This window comes from Zootoca vivipara, chromosome 9, assembly GCF_963506605.1.
Source record: "Zootoca vivipara chromosome 9, rZooViv1.1, whole genome shotgun sequence".
Taxonomy (NCBI): domain Eukaryota; kingdom Metazoa; phylum Chordata; class Lepidosauria; order Squamata; family Lacertidae; genus Zootoca; species Zootoca vivipara.
In genome coordinates, this window is record NC_083284.1 from 20,919,563 (window position 1) to 20,940,351 (window position 20,789).

Here is a 20,789-nt window from a genome sequence, read left to right on the forward strand (position 1 = left end):
GGTACTCTTGGCTGCTGTTGAATTCTGTCAAAAACCCCGTTGTAAGTGGAAATTGTAACAGTACTACTGGAGAATAGTTTCTCAAAAAACAACAACCCACGAAGCAGAGCAACTGAGCACAAATGCACATGCACAGAAAATCAGAGAGCTCAACGAATGGGGAAAACTGTTTGCATTGTGAAAGGGCAAGTGGTTCCCTTTCCTTTGTTACTCTACGGTTGCACTGGCTGATGGGAGTTGTAGTCTGGAGGGCATCGGATTGCCGAGAGCTGCCTTGTAGTAACTTGATACAACTAGCTCAGTACTTTTTAAACTAACTGGCAGCAATCCTCAAGGGGTTCAGGAAGGGATTTCAGGCAACTCTACCTGGTAATGCTGAGCATTGAATCTGGGGCATGCAGAGCTATGGTTCATATGTTGCATCTCTCCTCCATGGTCTGGGGTTTGTATTTTCACAGTTCTAGACAACTGCTGCAGATCATTATTCTGAGTCTCCGGTTAAGGGAATTTTCCTTTTTCTCCCACGCCCACTTCCTCCCCTGCATTCTGCACAGTCTGAGGAGCACAGGTGAATTTAAATCTTTCACAATGTTCAGATCCTTAATACTGCCTATAACTCTTTGGTGCAATCCATCAGATATGCTGCTTGTATATATTCTAGAATAATTAATGCAGCTTCAAAAGTGCACAGAAACAGCCAATTTGCACATCAGACCAGGATAAGCAAAGGCGGAATGCATTTGCATAATGGCTACCACTTGGCTAGATTTAATGTTGGCTCTGAATACCAACAACAGTCTATTAATGATCCTATTCCTGAAGCTGCTGCTGAAAACCGAATGGGTCTGGAGTCTCATCTGAACATAATTAAAGACCCTTGGACAAAAATATTAGGGCATACCAGCAACCCCTTCCTTTTCTGAGCACTTCCCACTTAGAATATATGGACATTTTTGGGAAACATCAGTGACGGGGGAAGCTCTTTGGCTTGATTTGAAATCAGCTTGGTAATTTCAAGGTTTGTTGGTCAGCATTTCATGTGTGTGTGTGTGGGGGGGGGGCTTCCATTTTCCATTCTGAGAGTTTTTGTAGTATCAGAATTATAGAATTCAATAGCTGGAAGGAACCACAAGGGCCATCTAGTCCAACTTCCTGCAATGCAGGAATCTTTTTCCCCATGTGGGGCTTGAACCCACAATCCTAAGATCAAGAGTCTCATGCTTTACCAACTGAGCTATCCCATCAATACTGACCGAAGTCAGCCCCATAGGAGCATTCAGTTTATGCTCTAGTATTAGTAGTAGACCAGAGCGAGAAGGTTCTCTCTCAGGTCCACTCCCAGTCCCCGCACCCCCACAAAAGTCAGCTGACTAATCCAGTTAGCGCCTGGGATGGGCCCTGTGTTGCAGCACAATCAGCCACCCTCCGGGTTAGAGAAAGGTCCCAGAGCCCATGGGGCATGCAGAATCTTATACTGTACAGCTCTTGCTCTGAAAGATATCTCTAAATCCCTTATCTGGTTGTTTCAGCTTAGTTTGTTGTGGAGGAAGTCTAGACAAATCATGCCTTTAGAGAAATGAAGGGGAGACACTCATCTTCTTGAGAATGAACGTATTTTTTTGCCGCAACAGACAAGCTCCTTCCATTTTCACACGAGAAATCTGACCTATAATTTCCTTTAAGTGCTCTCTCTTTCACTGCAGCACAATGGTGTATAATTTCTAATGATGGACATGAATAAAAGTATGAAATGAACACTCTGCGATGCCTCGGAAGAACTTCTTGAAGACCAATTTAAGCATTTTAGATGGACACTTTCAAAAGGCATTGTTCCTGATGGAAAAGGGGAAATCCCCAAAGATCAGCCGGAGATAGCTAATAAACTAAAAGCTGTAGCTCTTGTGTGCAGAGCCCAAAAGAGCTCACAGACAGCAACCAGCTTCAACAAAGGTTGAAAGTGAATGGAAACTTTTCAAGCTTGAGCACCTGACCCCAACTACTCATCCAGGTTCTATCCTCTTATAAAAATGGTGAAGATATTGTTTAAATTGTAATGGGTTGTATTCAACTATATCCTACTCGGATTAGACCCATTGAAGTGAATGAACCTAAATGGGTAATACCTATTAACTTCAATGGGTCTACTCTGAGCAGGAGTGGTGTTGCTTACCACCCTATGTTTTTAACAATGTACATGAGGTGCCTTGGAAGGGTTTGTCCTAAGTGAAATAATTGGCATATTAAAAAAGAAGAATATTTGGGGCTGGATTAACAATTAGTTTAAATACGTTATAGAGATGGCCCCCCTGCATAATGGCAGGGGGTTGCCTTTTTCAGGTAGTTTATATTTCCAGGTAGCATGCAAGTGAGACAAAGACCAGCTTTATACCATTTGCTTATTATCACACAATGGTTACAGCTTATTTACAAAGACAGGAGAGGTCTGCTGGAGAATAAGACAGCAGCTTCCCTGTGAGTCAGCCCCATTTAATTCAATGGCAATCACTTCTGAGTCAACGGTGATAGGATTGCCCTATAAATGTTCTTTCTGAGGTTGACAAATGAGTGCTGGAGGCCAGGTCTCCAAGCGTTAAGCACGGAGCCTAAGTTCAATGGAGGCATGAACATTTTTATTTTGCCTGACTGTAGAAACAATATAAAATTCTAAACCAAAGGGGGAGAATCAACTAATGTGGAGAAGCCAGTCTGTGAAATAAAACAGGATTATCGGTTTGCAACAGATGTCACCGAGATAGCGGAACATATCCCTGAAGCAGATGCCTTATTATTGCAAAGACCTTTCTCTGAAGCGATCTTAGCAATAGGGTACTTCTTAAGATCAGGAAATACTTTCTGGTACGGCATATTAAGAACCCCCCCCCCCCGAATGAATCAAGTAAGCTGAACTGAGTAAAGGATGGTTAATGGAGAAATACCTTCTTTGCACTACATGTAACTTTTGATAGGAATAAAGTATGCTCTCAATCAGCTTACTGCACATTCAGTCTGTATGCAACCAAGATCCCACACATATTCATGCGCAAGCCATCACCATTTTAGTCCTGTGGCGCATACTTCCAAGGATGCATACATATAGAGCTGTGGCTTTATGGGAGACCTCTTGTTTCAAGGCTGATCTCTTGATTAATAGTATTTGATGGCTGGCGGCTATTAGATATAAGATGCCCTACTGCTTTTTTGGATGGGTGCCAAAGGGAATAGCTAAGCAAATCCCCTCTGCTTGGTAGCTGATTTCTGATCTTTCTGGTAGCTGATATTATTGCTGATCGTGATTTCATGTGGCTCAGTTGCACTGTATTAACTATTTTGTGGAATAGGTGCCCTGCACAGATATCAGTTGACATAAGACAGGATAGAAATATTTTACGAAATAAATAAATTTGATTACAGCTAGGGAAGGATGAAGGAGGAAGAAGTTACCCTTTAGTGCAGGCTTCCTCAACCTCGGCCCTCCAGATGTTTTTGGCCTACAACTCCCATGATCCCTAGCCAGCAGGACCAGTGGTCAGGGACGATGGGAATTGTAGTCTCAAAACATCTGGAGGGCCGAGGTTGAGGAAGCCTGCTTTGGTGTACCTAGCAGTCAAATAGATTCGTAGGAGGGCTAAATGCTATTGATTTTAGGGAATTTGGTGTTGTCTACCTTGTTGTTGTCAGTGTGCATCTCCCTATTCAGCTTGAGTATTTGTAAATATTTCTCTCGAGGTTTTGAAGCAGAGGCTGGATGGTCACTGTTGTTGTAAGGAATATCCTGCATCAGTAGAGGGTTGAACTAGATGACCTTTTGGATGATCCTGGGATTTCATGCAGATATTATGCACACAAAATGAAAATTTATTTACTTACGTTGGTTCTCGAGCATCTGTTGCAGAGGTGGGAAAAACCTTTGACTCCATGGGCCAGATCCTTACCAGGATGAGCCTTGATAGAATGTGGGACCACCCATCTGTCAACCCCATGATCTCACAATGGTGGCACCATTTGGTGCTTTGAATGCCCAAACATGCAGCTTCAAAGCACCTTGCTAGCAGCAAGGTGCTGCTAAAACAAAGGTCTCCCCTACTGCCTGTAACCCTGCAAATTTGCTGCTTGTTGTACACATTACCAGACTAGATGGGACTGTTCATCTGACTCATTATAAGGCAGGTTCTTCACCGATATTGCCATTCATCGAATTACCTCAAATGCATAAATATGATGAATGACAAATTAGAAATAATCTCCCTTGCCACAAGGCTAGAATATGCTTAGATAGAAATAATAGCAAAGTGCTCAGTTCCAGTTACCTTACCAGCTGCCGCAGTTACCAGTAATTCCTGCAAACTAAAGGTCTGAGCCTGCATACTGCACCATCTAGTGTTTAGCGAGAGCATAGTCAGGTTGGCCTGCCAATAAAGATTTCAAAGAAAGCCAATGCCCTGCTGAGATTGCTGATTCTCATTCATTGGAACATTAACTGACATGAACATAAGGCTGTCACCAGTATTCACTTGGAAACAGAAGATTTCCCTGTGTCTTTCTGAATGTTATCAATGCAGAAGGCAAGAGAGGAAACGGCACACCAGAAAATACGTTCAAGGCCATTATAAGCCGTTTCACTTCACAATGAAATGAACACACACACACACACACACACACACACAGACTCCTTAACCCATCTGTTAATGAGACTGTCAATAAGCTTTTAGTATTGTTATATGGCAGGGTTGAGGAGGAGGTACTAATGAGATTGATGGCTATGCTTTGGCCTGTTAAGAAAGAGAATGAAGGAGGGAGCATGAACAATACACATTCTGTAATCCATTTTGGGTCCTGCATCAAAAGATTGCAACGGCTGCTACTTTTACCTGCTAGGAAAAAAGTATGTGCAGGACCAAGTAAAGGCTTGGCAAGCTCTGGAGCTGTCGACTGCTTCCCAGGAATGACTCTGCTTCAGCCCTGTGCACGGTAAGGTTACCTCCTCCTGCCTGGCTAATCCCACCAGCAACGCCTCCCCGAGCTGGATTGGACAGGTAACTGTGTGGGTGGAGTCCACCAGTATCCAGCCCGGGAAGGCAGCGCCGGCCTCCGAACTTCCAGGGCTGCCTCAGGGATCCCAGGGGGCTGCGCGCGACCGTGCAAAATGCGCCTCTCCTTTTATGTGGGGAACAGTCATTCTGTAATCCATTTTGGGTCCTGCATCAAAAGATTGCAATGGCTGCTACTTTTACCTGCTAGGAAAAAAGTATGTGCAGGACCTTGGCAAGCAATTGCACAGAGAGCAATGAATTTCACTGTCATGGTTGCTCTTTAAAAAAAATACTGCCCTGTCTTTTTTATATATCTGGCATGACACAAACATTTAGCATGCAGGTTTTGCATATCTGCGAAATGCCTGGCACCTTGGGATGAAAATGGTATGCAAATGTGCAGCAAAGTGAGTTTGTCTGAGCAAACTTTTAATAAGACTTCATAATTTCCCATTTCCATTTTCCTACCCCAACAGCAATAATGTGGATTTTATTGACTTAATTTAGATGTCTGTATCTTGGCTCAACAGCTAAGGATTTGCAAACCTTATAGGATGTCTGGTGTAGGGAAGGCTGCTGTGGAGGAGATATTCATATTGGGGTGGTTCACCTTTGTGAACTGAAGGACATGTATGCAGAATTGGAAAGTAAAGCCTTTACTTTTTCCTTCTAGAATTACTCTAGGACATGGGTAGGCAAACTAAGGCCCGGGGGCCGGATCCGGCCGGATCGCCCTCTAAATCTGGTCCACAGACAGTCTGGGAATCAGGGAGTTTTTACATGAGTAGAATGTGTCCTTTTATTTAAAATGCATCTCTGGGTTATTTGTGGGGCATAGGAATTCGTTCATTTCCCCCCAAAAATATAGTCCAGCCCCCCACAAGGTCTGAGGCAGGGCCGGTGCGTCCATTTAGGTGAACTAGGCAGCTGCCTAGAGCACGTAAATGGAGTGGGCGCTGGGCAGCCTGCCCCGCAAAACCCCTGCGCCACCGCTTCAGCTACAGGCGCTGCCACCGCTTGCTCGCTGCAGCTGCTGAGGAGCTCACAGCGTCCCCTCCATAGGCGGGAGGGTGCTGAGCTCTTCTTTTGGCTTGCGCTCCTCCCGCCTATGGAGGGGACGAGGGGCGTCAGCAATGCGTCATGACGCATGTGCCGGGGACGCCAAAAGGTGTTTTGCCTAGGGCGCAAAAAGCCCTAGCACCGGCCCTGGTCTGAGGGACGGTGGACTGGCCCCCTGCTGAAAAAGTTTGCCGACCTCTGCTCTAAGAATTATGATCACCTTAGGTCATTGTCATACACAGATACAGCCAGGGATTAATTTGAACTGAGGGCCTTATCCCGGTGCCTCTTTATATGACACTCAGCCCTGGAAAAATGAATTAACAACATAAACTTTGCCTCTGCACATGTACAGAAACATTTTCTGGGATGTTTGGGGTTGTTTTTTTTTGGGGGGGGTGACTGGGTAGAAAAAGTGAGCATGGGGTGTTTGTGCAAATTCTCCAAATGGCAGAAATTCCTTTGAAGGAATAGGAGTCCCTTATCAATGTTCAGTTCCCTTAACAAACTACAGTTCCCATAATTCTTTGGGGGAAGCCATGCCTGTTTAATACAGTATAATGATGCTTTAAATGTGTAGTGCAAATGGGCCCAAAATCTTCTTCTGATCCTTTAAAGTGCTGGTTTTGCCTAGTGTACTGAATTGCCGTAACCCAATAATATTATTTGTTATAGTACCTTCCTGGATTTGTGATGTGATGTCTTCATAACTGCATGTGTAATGCTAAGGTAAAAATAACATTGCAGGGTTCGGCATAATGGGAGACGATAGGCTGGTTTGAAAGGATTCCAGTACAGAGTAAAAAAAAGATACCATAATAGCAGAGAATGGTATTGCTACAACATGAACCTATTGAAAAACTTTGAGATGCTTTCAAGGAAAGTGCTGTGGATTGGATTAAGTATACCAGAATTTTTGTAGCAATATTTAGATACAACAGAAAACTCCAATATCCTACCTGAACACAATGGTTGCTGGCTTTCTGGAGCAGCTCTATTAAAAAACATCTAATATTTATTTATCCTTCTTCAAGTGTAATCCCTTAAATAAGGTTTGGCTTCTGTTGAGATAATCTGTTCAGTTCTGAGTGAGAAATCTTTCCGATTTTGTATCCTTGTTTGCATAATGCTTGCAGTAGACAACAAAGTTAGCTGAAAGTGTAGATAAAACTATAGGGATTACCTTCAAGCATTTGCAAATTGCCACATCCGTGCCCTTTATGTGAGATTTGTAAGAAGCTCAGTGACAACTAAGCTGAAAAGCAACAGAGGATAAGGAATTTCCAGCACAATAAATCATCCTCACTTCTCAATTTCGAAAGCACTGAGGCAGGTTTGGGCGATTATAAAACCAGGAGGCTTAACCTTTCCCATAATGACAAGAGAGTTGAAGTCTTAACCAGTTCTGCCTCCCATACAGCACTCATTATCAAATATTTACCTGCATTGCAGAAGTTGGATACAGGTCTAAAATTCCACAAGTGGAAAGGTCTGAAGAAGATTATCAGGGTGGTGCTGTGGAAAGCTGCCCTCAAAAATTGCCGTTGTTATTATTTAAATTTGTATACCACCCTATACCCTCATGTCTCAGGGTGGTTTTCAACAATATAAAACAATATAAAACTAAAAATAATTCCTCCGCAAATAAGCTTTTCCTGTTTCTCAGGGCACTGACAAAAACCTCCTCACCCACCACAAATGTAAAATAAGCACAACAAAAGCTATGTACCTCGCCCATGAGATTTGCTTCAGGATTTTCTCTCCCCCCTGCTAATGTTCAAATGCAATTTCTTTTTTCCTCATGAATTGATAGAGAATGGTAAGGGGGGAGATGCAGAAGAAACTTTCCACACACACCAGTCGTCCAAAGTGCCCCGTCTTTTGTTTAAGTAGATGGACACATGAAGAACTCAGCCTTCATCTAATGCTAGCCACCTCTTGTACCTGCAAACAGAACAAACCTGGGCTGAGCTCGGGCTCCCAGCTGCTGTATTTGGGGTTGCAGCCCATTTGTTTTGGTGTTTTTGAGTGAGTTGATCAGTTGCTTTCCTTCTGCTCCCCTTTCCATGCCCTCTACTACATATGCCCGGTCCATATTTAATTGGCATAACAGAACCAACAAAATCAGCAACCAAAGTTGCTCCTCGTGAACAAATTCAAATATGAACTACTCTGGTCTAATTCATATGGGGAAAATGTGGTATAAACAGCTAAATAATGCTCTTAATTTAGCATAGCTGCCAAGTACCCCCGTTTTCCCCGGGAAACCCCCGTTTTTACTTACCTTTTCCCGGTGGTCCCCCGTATCACTTTGTCTCCCGTTTTTCTCCTTTATTTTCTCCTGCCGGCGGCCATTTTTTTCTTTCCGATTTGCCCTTCTATGGGCACCAAAAATGGCCACCGCCGGCTTCAAAAGTCGCATCTACGCATGTCCGGAAGTGCATAGACGCGACTTCCGGTGTCGGCGGCGGACATTTTTGGTGCCCATAGATGGGCGGAGCGACACCGGAAGTTGTGTTGACACACTTTCTGACATGCGTACAAGCGACTTTCGAAGCCGCCGGCGGCCATTTTTGGTGCCCATAGAAGGGCAAAGCGACACCGGATGTTATGTCGATGCAACTTCCGGTGTCACACAGCTGCCGGTCCCGGATTCTGCAGTCCGGGACTTGGAAGGTAAGAATTTATGAAAGCTCCAAGTGGAACCCAAGCTAAGGAGCATCCTCACCACCACTCACCACTTTCTCCAATACTCTATTTTTAATGCATTTCTATCCCATCTCATGGCTTTCTCGCAGAATTTGCACGTGTGATTTATTTCATTCAGTTGCTCACATGGATCTCTGTACACCTTTTTTTGTTCCTGCCCTATATAAGTAAATAAAACTAATGTATTACCCTCAGGCTTGCAGAAATTTTGTAATTTTAAAGAATGACAAGTGTGGTAACACCAGGAACTGTGCACCTCCTCTGGGTGGACCAGACACAGCAGACGACAGCTTTAGAATCCAGCGTGCCTTGGTCTATTAGTTCAAAAGGTCATGTTCCCACCTTTGCCCTTGGAAAACGAAGCACAGCATCGCTGAGATCCAAAGACTGTCCTGTGGCATTTCCAGTCGATCAAATAGCAAGGCTGGTGTCAATCTCTCATCAGCCACTAGGGACAGATAGGTTTTAATGATCTCGAGCTTTGAAAAGCTTTATCGAAGGAACTGGAACCGTTTGTGATATTGGCCCAGCTGACAAATCATGTAATACTTGGACTGAGGTATCTGTAACCCTCAAGTTGTTGTTGGGCTCCAACTGCCATCAACCTCAGCCACTGCAGCCACCATGGCCAACAGTGAAGGATGATGGGAGTTGTGGTCCAGCAACATATTGATGGCCACATCCTGTATTGTGCCAGTTTAAAATACTGTAAACAATGGTTTCATGTGACAGGGCAGCATGCTCTTTCCCTGTGGAAGTTCTTCCCTACTCCTGCTGCTGCCACGATAAACCAAGCCATAGTCTGGCTTGTCGTGTTATCAAAACTCGAGCTCCAAACAAACTATGAGTGGTAAGCCATGAATGAACCTTGGTTACCACTCATGGTTTGTTTGAGGGGAAACTAACCATGAGTACAGGTATGGATGACATGATAAGGCAGAATTTGGCCTGTTTCATCCACAGCATAGCAGCAGTGGGAGAGGAGTGCTGTGGAAACTTTTGAGTAGCGTGCACCCGGCATGTTGCTAGTTCACAATAAACCATGGCTTGTTTTTAAACTCCGGTTTATGTGATATGTGAAGCAGATCATTATCTGAAGAATTAGATATGTGCTTGAAGAACAGTTCTAGTAAAGACACAATTTTCGATGTCGCTTTGCCCATCTATGGGCACCAAAAATGGCCGCCGCCAACACCGGAAGTCCCGTCTGCGCATGTCCGGACATGAGTAGACGCGACTTTCGACGCTGGCGGTGGCCATTTTGGGTGCCCATAGATGGGCAAAGCAGGGGGGGGGGAAATGGCCAATGGCAGGAGAATTTTAGGGAGAAAAACGGGAGACAGAGAGATATGGGGGACCGCCGGGAAACGGTACGTAAAAACGGGGGTTTCCCGGGGAAAACGGGATACTTGGCAGCTATGTACTCTGCCCCAGATCACACATCTTTCTCAAGAGTCCCCCAACCACTGGGAGCAGAGCATTTTGGGGACATGGGGGAGTGGTTGGAAAGCTCCATTCCACAAGCTCCTTCCTTTTATGAATGGAAAGGTAGGACACCAGTGTGCAGTTCTGCCTACACAAAACCCTCCATGTGGTCCAGTGTTTGTGGTATGACTATTTTTTAAAAAACGAAGTACAAGAAAATATATTAACTCCCCCCCCCCCTTTACAGGCAGAATATGTTTTATATATACAGAATTTCTCACCAACAGTCAAATATCGATTTGACATTAGTATTATAACATGTGAACATTTCAGTGCTTTTACACATGGGGAAATCAATAAATATGTACTATACACCAGTTAACAGAGCAACTATAAAAATATAAAAACAGCAGGCATATAAGGGGGGAAAGTGGCAATGTGTAAATAAAACTATTATGAAGTAAGTGTGCACATTCTGTCTGTCAATGTGGAGACGCCATGAATCCACACTGTTCCATTGGAATGTCTGCTCTGGAGTAGCTTCTTCCAGGAGGAATTCATGGAACAGGATGTCTTCACACCTGAAACACGGCAATGTTACACAGGTTTATTTATTCCAGAAAGATTATTCTGGGTCCATAAAAGGAAAGTCAGCTAGGCTGCTTTTAGGGTGCTAAAACAAAACGAGCCCTGTTTTATCAAGTTGCAGTTATAAAGCTCAAATTCTTAGATGGAGTTGGTTCATTTGCAGACATGGGCAGTACTTTGGAGAGATGTAAATTCCCACCACTCTATCTTATCTTAACATCTAGGAGAAGTGAATGTCGAAGCCAAGTCCTTCCTAACCACAACCTAAGAACCAGTTGAGACATTACCTACACCAGGCACGTCCAACTCCCAAGAGACTGCGATCTACTCCCAGTTTAAAAATACTGGAAGTGATCTACCCATGGAGGGGGGGAGAGGCCAAAGTTGTTGACCTTTTTTTTTAGGGGGGGGGAGCCAAAGTTAAACCACAACGCAGCAGCAGTAACGACTACTTCTGTATGCAAACTCGTCGGCAACAGACGATTGAAGACTGCCCATTTGACGCAACGGAGGAACAGAGCGCAGGGGGCAGGACTTTCAATCCATTGTTGTTCTCTTCCACCAATTGATAGGGATCCTGTGATCGACCAAGATCGACCGTGATCATCCGGGGATCGAACTGTCGATCGTGGTCGACCAGTTGGACACCCTTGACCTACACCATGACAAACTGTATTCTGGTGGCAAGTTTTCTATCTCCTAGTTGTACAGTACTGCAAAAAAAAAATTCATTGCATAAGTTGGGTGGGTCATCACACTTTGAATTCCTCCACCTGTGATTCACACCCATGCCATTGCCAGTGGGAGTGAAGGAACTCATTGTTTGATGGTCTCAGCTGATGAAGTATTCTGCTTCATGATACAGCTGGGAGGTGCCATGTTACCTTTACGCAGTGTCTTATGAGGCCCAAGTTCAATTCTGCCCAGCTTCTACCTAAAACTTCCACAAACAACCTTCCATTTTCTCTCTCCAGGGCTTGTAAACCCCATTGCTCCAAAGCTCCAAACAGCACCATATCCACTTTGCCATTTTAGTTCAGAATTTGCTCCAAACCCTTTGAAGATTTATCTAATAAAGGGATCTCTGCCCTTCCCAGTGAAAAACATTTGATTAGCACTGAAAATAAGAAATATCAAAGCCATGTTTAGCAAATGGAAGGTCTTGAACATACCTGTTTGTTGCCAAGGCGTGAAGAAGACAAATCATTCTGCTGCCGAGTTCTATTCTTCCCTTGAGAAGCCTGATCGCCTAAGAAATAGGAAGTGCATGTCAATTAATTGGGCAAAAAAGGCGTAATCACACCAGAGTTTGCTGTATTAGCCGCAGTCAGTGGAGGAGAGCCACAGAAATGAGAGCTATCCAGAGAAATGTGGCCCACATATTAATCTAGTATATCTGCATTGCATATAGATGCATAATTAGAAATGAGTTCAGCTACTCATTTGTAGTTCTAAAAAAGGGACAAAGTTTAATCTTTCCCCAAGTATAGGTATATTCCACCATAGCTCACAGGTATGTTTTGGACTACAACTCCCATCATCCTTTATAGTTTGTGATGCTAGCTGGGGCTGATGGGAGTTGTAGTCCACTGCATCTGGACGTCTCACCACCTTGGGTTCCCCAGATGTAGCTCTACACACATATATTCCACCACCACGATAAGTGTCTTCTGGAAGTAACTTAAGCCCAACCTTCATGGCATCAGTTTAGACCAAATATCTAAGCACACAGTCAAATGCATGTACCTTGCCTGAAATCTTGTAACCAATGGGAGTACTCACATTGGTTTGAAGGGCTCCAAAGGTAATGACATGCCATTGCCTAAAGGCAAGGCATATGAGGAAAGAATCAAGAAACTGGACATTCCTGGCCCAGAAGGAAAATAAATGTTAATGGGGAGTAGATATATATCGGAGATGTAAAGCATAATATGAAATCTTACTAAACTATATTAGGTGAAAACCAAATCTGCTTAGCACCATCAGATCACGAGCAGGAAAGTGTTATTGTGCTAACATTCTGCTTGTAGACCCATCTGGTTGGCCATAGTGAAAACAGAATGCTGGCCTAGATAGGCCTTTGGCCTGATCCAGTGGGGTGCTTATTATGCTTACAAAGGCATTGTGCTGTCTCTTGAATCACAGTTAAGGAATTCAGGCCCCCAACAGATATTGGTAACATATCTGGTGTATTAATAAGGTTTTATGGAGCTTTCTGGCAGGGCTCTTAACGCAGACCCGCAAGAGTTCTCCCCATCCCCCAGATCAAGGAAAAAAGAGAGAGGATGGGTTGTGCTTTGGTTCAGGGGACGGTGCAGAGTTAATTTCACTGTCTTGAATATAAAACAGGTACTAGATGTGCCACCACTCAAAGATGACTGACGGGGCCAACAGCCTATGTTATCTTATGCTAAGAACAGGGATGGCTGAATCTGTAATTTTTCTCTTCATTTCTAATACTTCTAATCTGATGTTCAGTTCTCCACATTTCTATGTCAGTTACTGTTTTTTTTTAAGTCGTCACGAAAATTCACCATTTTAACGCTAATTTCTCCTAATATGCAATTTTGCCTAATATATTTTGCAAAGCAATAACACATTTGTGTGTTCTATTTTCACAAATACATGCATGTTGTTGTGCTTATTTACCCTAGTATATTACTTGGTGGGAGAATAGCACTGCCAGACTCAGAGAAGTGCGAATTTAAAAGCATGGTTGTGTTTTGGTTCATGCTTTGCTTTGGAAAAGGTGGATGTAAAGATCACCTTTGCATGAGAACTGAATCGAATTCCATTCGCATCCCGAGTCAAGCAGCAACTATGCGAAACAGAGCAGAGATTACTCATAACCATGGTTAAGTTTTCTTAAACCGTGGTTATGTGTTATATCTACACTTCGACACAGAACTGAGCTGTACCTTTTGGGTGGTTGCCCATCTTTCTGTGCATGTCCTGCTATTATTGAACTGCTTTGACCTGGGTTGTGTACAGTTCTCAAGAAATTAGCCTCACTCCTTCAGAAGACACAGATAAAGGTGAATGTGATTACACATATGAAAAAGGAACATCCAAGGAAGATTTAGAGGGAGAAGAACCTTTACTTTCAAGCCCTTTCCCTAAAAACAACAACCCCTGAACCTTCCACAGGACCTGAAAGGCAAGAGTGGATTTTATACTTATGGAAATGTGTGTGAGCTGAAAAGGTATTAAACTTCTGAAAATTCAGCTGCAAAGTGTATTAAATATGAATCAAATTAGCTGGAGTGTGAGAGGGAAGCGGGGAAAAATAATGTTTCTCAAGTGGTTATGACTCAGTTCTCTTCCAAATATAGTATGCATACAACATTGTTCAGTAACGAGTTTATCAAGATTTTGCTCTGCAAAAAGAGGACTCAAAGCCAAGGTGGAAGATTCAGAAGCTCCCAGAGGCATTAGAAGCTCATTCCCAATTTCCTATAAAAAATAAAGAATCTGTCAGTGTGATTCTCCTGGTGCTGGAAGTTAGACATCACCAAGGCTAAGAGGAATACTTTGATAACTCTATAGTAGTTTTTTAAAAACTGAATTCCACTGAGCCCTAGAATTTTGGGGAGGCTTTATTAGGGATTTTTCAGTGGGATAATCAATTTTAGGGACTGGTCTGAAGAAACCATCTTGCTGAAGCTCAGGTGTGGGTCTGGTCAGTGCAGGGATGAGTGAGTCCCTGGGAACCACAGGTATACTGTCTTGGACTGGTTGGACACAGAGGAATGGTAGGAGGAACCAGCTGGGGAACCCCCCAGCAGGGCCGGCTCTACATAGACCCCCGGTGGCACAGTGCACCACGATGGGGGGCTGGCAAGCTGGGCGCCGCGCAGAAACCAATTGCGCCCTGCGAGGGCGGGACGGGCGGCGGAGCAATCTCCGCCCCTCAGCACCAGGGCACGCGATCTGCTCAAGACGGCCCTGCCCCCCAGGGAAGAAGGCTCAGAGCCTGGGGGAGTGCTGGTGGGACAACAAAGAGGTGAGAAGACTCGGAGCAGGTGTTGAAAGCTGAGGAGACAACAGGCCTTAGTGAGCTGGGAAAGTCTGTGGCAGAAAGAAATCTAGAATCAGAGGCAGACGCTGAATCAGGAGCAGGGCCGTCTTAAGCATGCCTGGCGCCCTGGCGCAGTTGTGCGATGGATCCCTCCGGCGCCCCCCGCCCCGTATGACTGCTCTTCCCCTGTAATGGGGAGCCTTAGAGGTGTACTGGGCATGTTGAGGATGTGCTGTGGGCATTGTTAGAGGGGCTGAGCTTCAGGGTTTTTGAGATGGGCTCTAAACCTCTTGCCCCATTCTGTAGCTTTTGAGAAACTTACTGGGTGAGACTCTATTCACCCAGTGGAGGCACCAAACACATAATTTAGAATATGCAAATTTAATGCAAACTTGTGTCACATGGGTCTCTGCGCCAAGTCACAGGGGTACACTCTTTTCATGCCCAGGCCAACTATGAAGTCTAATAGGAATGGTAAAAGAAAAAAAAATGTTTCCTTTAAACTTAACCAATTTTAAAGAAACCCACCCTTCTTGCTAGTTCCCAATACAGGCAGCGATGAGCAATCATGACTTACCATTTTCTGGAGAAGTTGCCTTCACAGAAATAAGTTTCACATTCTCTTTATCCGATGGGGCTCTGTTGGGAGATGTTGAAGATGTTTGGAGACATTTAAATCATGAGGGGAAAAAGAGTACATTTCTAGAAGAGGATTGAATTTAGCCAATCCAAGCAGCACATAAATAATGTATTTAAATAAATAAGTCAGTGGATGGCTGTGGTCAAGTTATTCCAATGCAGGAATGGCCAGGACTGTCTTACCAACTTAAACTGGTAAAAGAAACTCCTGGCCACCGAGGACGCCTGCACCTTCTGGGAGAGAGCTGGATGTTGCATCGAACAATAGTTACACCACACTTTTCAGTGTATTTTTCCTTATCAGAAAAAAAAATCCATTTTGGAGGGGGAGGGATAGATTTGTTGCTCAAGAGCACAGAATCAACTTTAATTGTGCAACCTTATTCTGCCAATCTATGGTTGAATCCTGCCTTCAAATAGCAAGAGTCTGGAAGCACCCCTTGTGAAGGAAACAGGTTCTGAATCAATGCATTTTCAAGGTGAATACTCTCTACGTTACTGTAAGCAGCAACTGCATTCTCTGAACCAGATAGGGAAAGTGGAGTTTTGGAAAAATCAACTCTGTCTGAAAGAATAGCCAGACAGACTAAATTCATAATACTATGTGGAAAATACTGTTTGAAAGAAATGTCCTTTGGGACTGCTACTGCACTGAAGTTCTTCCAGAGGTAACAGTGAGCTGGAAAAAGATGTCAAGAATTTTATTGTTGTCAGAGAGTATAGTTTGGTATTTGGGTCAGCAGCAGAGGAATATGGCAAACCTCTCCAGGAAGTCCACCCGAATCAGCAAATAAAGGACTTAATAAAGGAAAAGGTAACTTCTTCCTGCACATAATTGATTTTTTTAAAAAAAGAATATAAACAAGGATGGACACGGTATGGGCCATTTGAGAACTGGGAACAGCCACTGCTGTTACAGAATTTAGGTGCGTATTGATGATAGTAAGCTACCTGGGACTCTGTTTGTCAAACACATTAACAACACGAGAGCCATTCCAATTATAAGAAAGGGGATTTTGTATTAACGCGAGGAAGGGATTCCTGGCAGAATGAACAGCAAAGGCATGTCTGTTGGGGCAAATGGGACACTGTCCCAATAACTTCAATATGCCCTTCTGCCTGCCCTCTTTCTTACTCCCATTCCAAGGAGTGGTCCTGAGGCTGCTGTTGCAGACTGTGAGAGTGGCGCTCACATGACCTCCTGGCAGCAGGGAGTAAGGGAGGGTGGGAAGTGTGAGGTGGTGGGGAGGTCCGGGCTGTCAACTTCCTCCTCCTTAGCCTTCTAGAACTCAGTAGGGAGGACAGATCAACAGGGGTCAGTGTGAGAATTAGCTGGCACTATCTGTTGTTGGAAGTGAGAGCTGGACCATAAAGAAGGCTGATCACCAAAGAATGGATGCTTTTGAATTATGGTTCTGGAGGAGACTCTTGAGAGTCCCATGGACTGCAAGAAGACCAAACCTATCCACTGTGAAGGAAATCAGCCCTGAGTGCTCACTGGAAGGACAGATCCTGGAGCTGAGGCTCCAATACTTTGGCCACCTCATGAGAAGAGAAGACTCCCTGGAAAAGACCCTGATGTTGGGAAAGATTGAGGGTGCAAGGAGAAGGGGACGACAGGATGAGATGGTTGGACAGTGTTCTCGAAGCTACAAACATGAGTTTGACCAAACTGCAGGAGGAAGTGGAAGACAGGAGTGCCTGGTGTGCTCTGGTCCACGGGGACACGAAGAGTCAGACATGACTAAACAACTAAACAACAACAACAAATCAAGATCTCTTTCAACTCCATGATTCCATGAAGCAGTTATGGAAGGAAGATGTTGCCTTGCTCTGTGTTGCCATGGGAGTGATAGAAATCAATCTTCTCAGCTGCCCTCATTCTGAAGTTTTATCTCCCAAACAAGCCCACACTGGTTATTACTGAGGCCAATAGCTACTGAGTATAGGAGACATGCTGATAGAGCTGGAAGAATCAGGTGTGTTTCTTTCTCACACAGTGACAAATATGAAGAGGCAATGCACACAGATCAAGAAGGACCACGTCAGAGTGTCTATTTTTGTGAACGGACTTCTGCAAATCTCTCATCTCTCTCTCATTTATGGGAATGACCCTGACCATGTACTGTAGAGATGTCAAGATCTTCTTGATAAGACCAAATTTGTATCTCAAAAGAAACTGTCAGAAAGCCAGTGCCACAGTGGGGTTCTTCTGAATCTGAAGAACATGTGCGGCTGGGTTGCAGGGACAGGAATTGCAAGATAGCTGAACTGCTTCTAGTGGCAGAATGGCCTGGTTATTTTTAAAACCTGGACCATTATAGCAGAGGTAGCCAACGTGAGGCTACAACTCTCATCATACTGGCTGGGACTGACGGGTGTGGGGACCCCTACAGCAGTACGTTTCCAAGCACAATTCAAAGTGTTGGTGCTGACCTTTAAAGCCCTAAATGGCCTCAGTCCAGTATACCTGAAGGAGCGTCTCCACCCCCATCCTTCTGCCCAGACACTGAGGTCCAGTGCCGAGGGTTCCCTTACTGCGAGAAGCAAATCTACAAGGAACCAGGCAGAGGACCTTCTTGGTAGTGGCACCCGCCCTGTGGAACACCCTCCCATCAGAGGTCAGAGAGATGAACAACGTCTACCTGACTTTTAGAAAATACCTAAAGGCAGCCCTGTTTAGGGAAGTTTTTAATCTGTGTATTTGATGTATTTCAATGTTTGCTGGAAGCCACCCAGAGTGGCAGGGGAAGCCCAGCCAGATGGGCGGGGTATAAATAAATAAATTATTATTATTATTATTATTATTATTATTATTATTATTATCTGGAGGGTACAATCCTGGCCCTCACTGCCTACAAGGGACTGCTTCCATAAGGCACTTTTATATTAGCATAGGATGGGAGGAAAGGAAAACAACTTACTGTTCAGTTCCGTTTTCTTGTCTCTCTGAAAGCAGAAGGAAATTCACATGATACAGATATCCCAGTGCTAATTGTCAGGGAGTAAGATTCCTACCTAGTCTTCTCCATCACCTACAACTCTTTCACATGCCAGGATTTTCTCCTTCTTGCATATCAGAATAATCGTGCAATGTGAGCATTCATTGAATTCGGCAATAAGGAATGATTTACTTGCCAGGGTTATATAGTTGTAAGCGATTTCTAGAGCAATAAGAATGGGAGCCTAACGACCGCCTCTTTTCTTAGTAGGGATGGGCAAATATGGGAATTACAGTTTTTCACAATCCCTCAGGTTTCAAATCTTCAGTTCTCTACCTTTCCATATTAGTTTACAATTGTGATTTGTAAAAGCCCTCATGAAAACATATAAACATTTTTGTGAAAATTTCTTCTTCTTCTTCTTCTTCTTCTTCTTCTTCTTCTTCTTCTTCTTCTTCTTCTTCTTCTTCTTCTTCTTCTTCTTCTTGAATTATTACCTGCCTTCAGCAGCAAGCCCCAGAGTGGATTAAAACAAATCAAAATTCAGAATAAAAGTAGTCACACCCTTATTTTTTGGTATGTACTTTTGCCTAATATACATATTTGATGCAAAGTTTATTTCCCCTAATATAATTTCTCTAATACAGTGGTACCTCAGTTTATGAACACAATTGGTTCCGGAAGTCTGTTCATAAACTGAAGCGTTCATAAACTGAAGCGAACTTTCCCATTGAAAGTAATGGAAAATGAATTAATCCGTTCCAGATGGGCCCGCGGTGTTCATAAACTGAAAATTCATAAACCGAGGTGTTCATAAACCGAGGTTCCACTGTATAGTGCATTTTTGTATGTTATTTTCACTAATCTATGCATGTTGTCACACGCTTTACCCTAACATATGTATTGTTGTACACATTACTTGGCAGGAGAACTGCATTGCAAAATTCTGAGAAGTGTAAATTTTGAAGGCTGGCTGTGTTTTGGTTTGCATATTGTTTCAGAAAGTGTGAATTAGGCAGATACGCTTTTAAATGTGAACTGAATTGAATCCCCCCCTTCCATAGCTGCCAAGTTTTCCCTTTTCTCGCGAGGAAGCCTATTCAGCATAAGGGAAAATCCCTTATGCTATGCCCCCTTCCCCCTTGCAACTTAATTTTGCAGTGAATAGAGCCGATGTTTGGGATTCTAGCTACTCTCTGCAGTACAGCTACCCTCTGCAAACAGTCATTACTCCGCAAAGACTGAGCATACTCAGTCTTCATTGGACTGGTTTCCTGTTCTTCTGCAAACTGTGGGGTGTCCAAAAGCCTGCTGACAGCTCCCTCTTGTGGCAAGGAGGCTGGTTGATGATGCTTAGGCTGGATAAGCAACAACTCAATGCAACATATTGAACATCACGATTGCAAATAAAGCAAGGCATCGCACAAATCCCAGTCAGTTCAAAAACATTCTAACAAATATGCTCCAGCTGAAATTACAACGGGGGATCTAATTCAAATCCATTTTAAATATTTTGTTAATTTCTTTTGGGGGGGGTGGGGGGTGGGGGTGGGTTAAAAGTTGAATAGATACCTGGAGTTGTCTTCAAGCACATTCTGTACAAAATCACCAGAAGGAATACGGAAAGTGATATTACTATCAAGGCAATGATGACCGGCAAAATAATGGCTGCAAGCAATGGAGAAAACTGTTTTAATTCAAACGTGTCAACATCTTAGATTCGTTTTTAAAAGACCCCCCCCCCCCGCAAAACAAGTTCCGCACTGACCACTTTCTAATCTACACAGTGCCTGCAGTGGAAATTCTTACTTAATTTCCCAGCTTTCCTATTTTCCAGTGCAATCACTAGGTGGCAGGCTTACAGCCATTATGAAAGACTATAACCTGACTTCCTCCCAAGTTCAATCCTTCCAAAGGCCTCTGCAGTAAACAGCAGTATCCTTGCTGCGCGGCCTGCGTCCATATATACTCTTGCTTGACAGGCCTAAAGGTGTATAACACTTTTCCTAGGGGGAATTAAGGATGAGATTACAAAAAAGTGTTAGCAGCGACTGCAGTAAAATTCCAATTTGCATTGTGTGTGCATATTATGTTATGTTGTTATGCTATGTTATGTTGTTACGTTGTGTTTGTGTGTGTGCGGGTTTCTTTGTCCAGGACTGAACTGCTGCCTTTGATAGGAGGCAAATGCCACACATTGTTTTAGTGATGATTTGTTAATTATTCTTTATGATTTATGTTTTTTTTGTGATGTTATTGGGTAGACATATCCCTCCTGTTCATGCTCTCTGTAAGAATGACCTGATCCAGGGTTATCACTTTGCATGATATTGCGGCTTTCACCTGCATCCTCAAGAATAATTTCAGGGCTCAAAGGGT

General features: G+C 43.7%; 1 protein-coding gene across 2 annotated transcripts in view; it reads right to left on the bottom strand.

Moving 5' to 3' along the window:
* Window positions 1-10,097: 10,097 nt before the first annotated feature.
* The window catches only part of EMCN (endomucin), a 42,721-nt gene continuing 32,029 nt past the window's right edge, over window positions 10,098-20,789 (bottom strand). For both annotated transcript variants that reach the window (XM_035113351.2, XM_035113352.2), the window contains exons 9-13: window positions 19,983-20,078; window positions 18,393-18,417; window positions 15,407-15,468; window positions 11,984-12,060; window positions 10,098-10,804 (exon numbers count right to left, since the gene is read on the bottom strand). In XM_035113351.2, coding sequence (XP_034969242.2) covers window positions 10,799-10,804; window positions 11,984-12,060; window positions 15,407-15,468; window positions 18,393-18,417; window positions 19,983-20,078 — 266 coding nt within the window. In that variant the 3' untranslated portion in view covers window positions 10,098-10,798. The remainder of the gene's footprint in view (window positions 10,805-11,983; window positions 12,061-15,406; window positions 15,469-18,392; window positions 18,418-19,982; window positions 20,079-20,789) is intronic.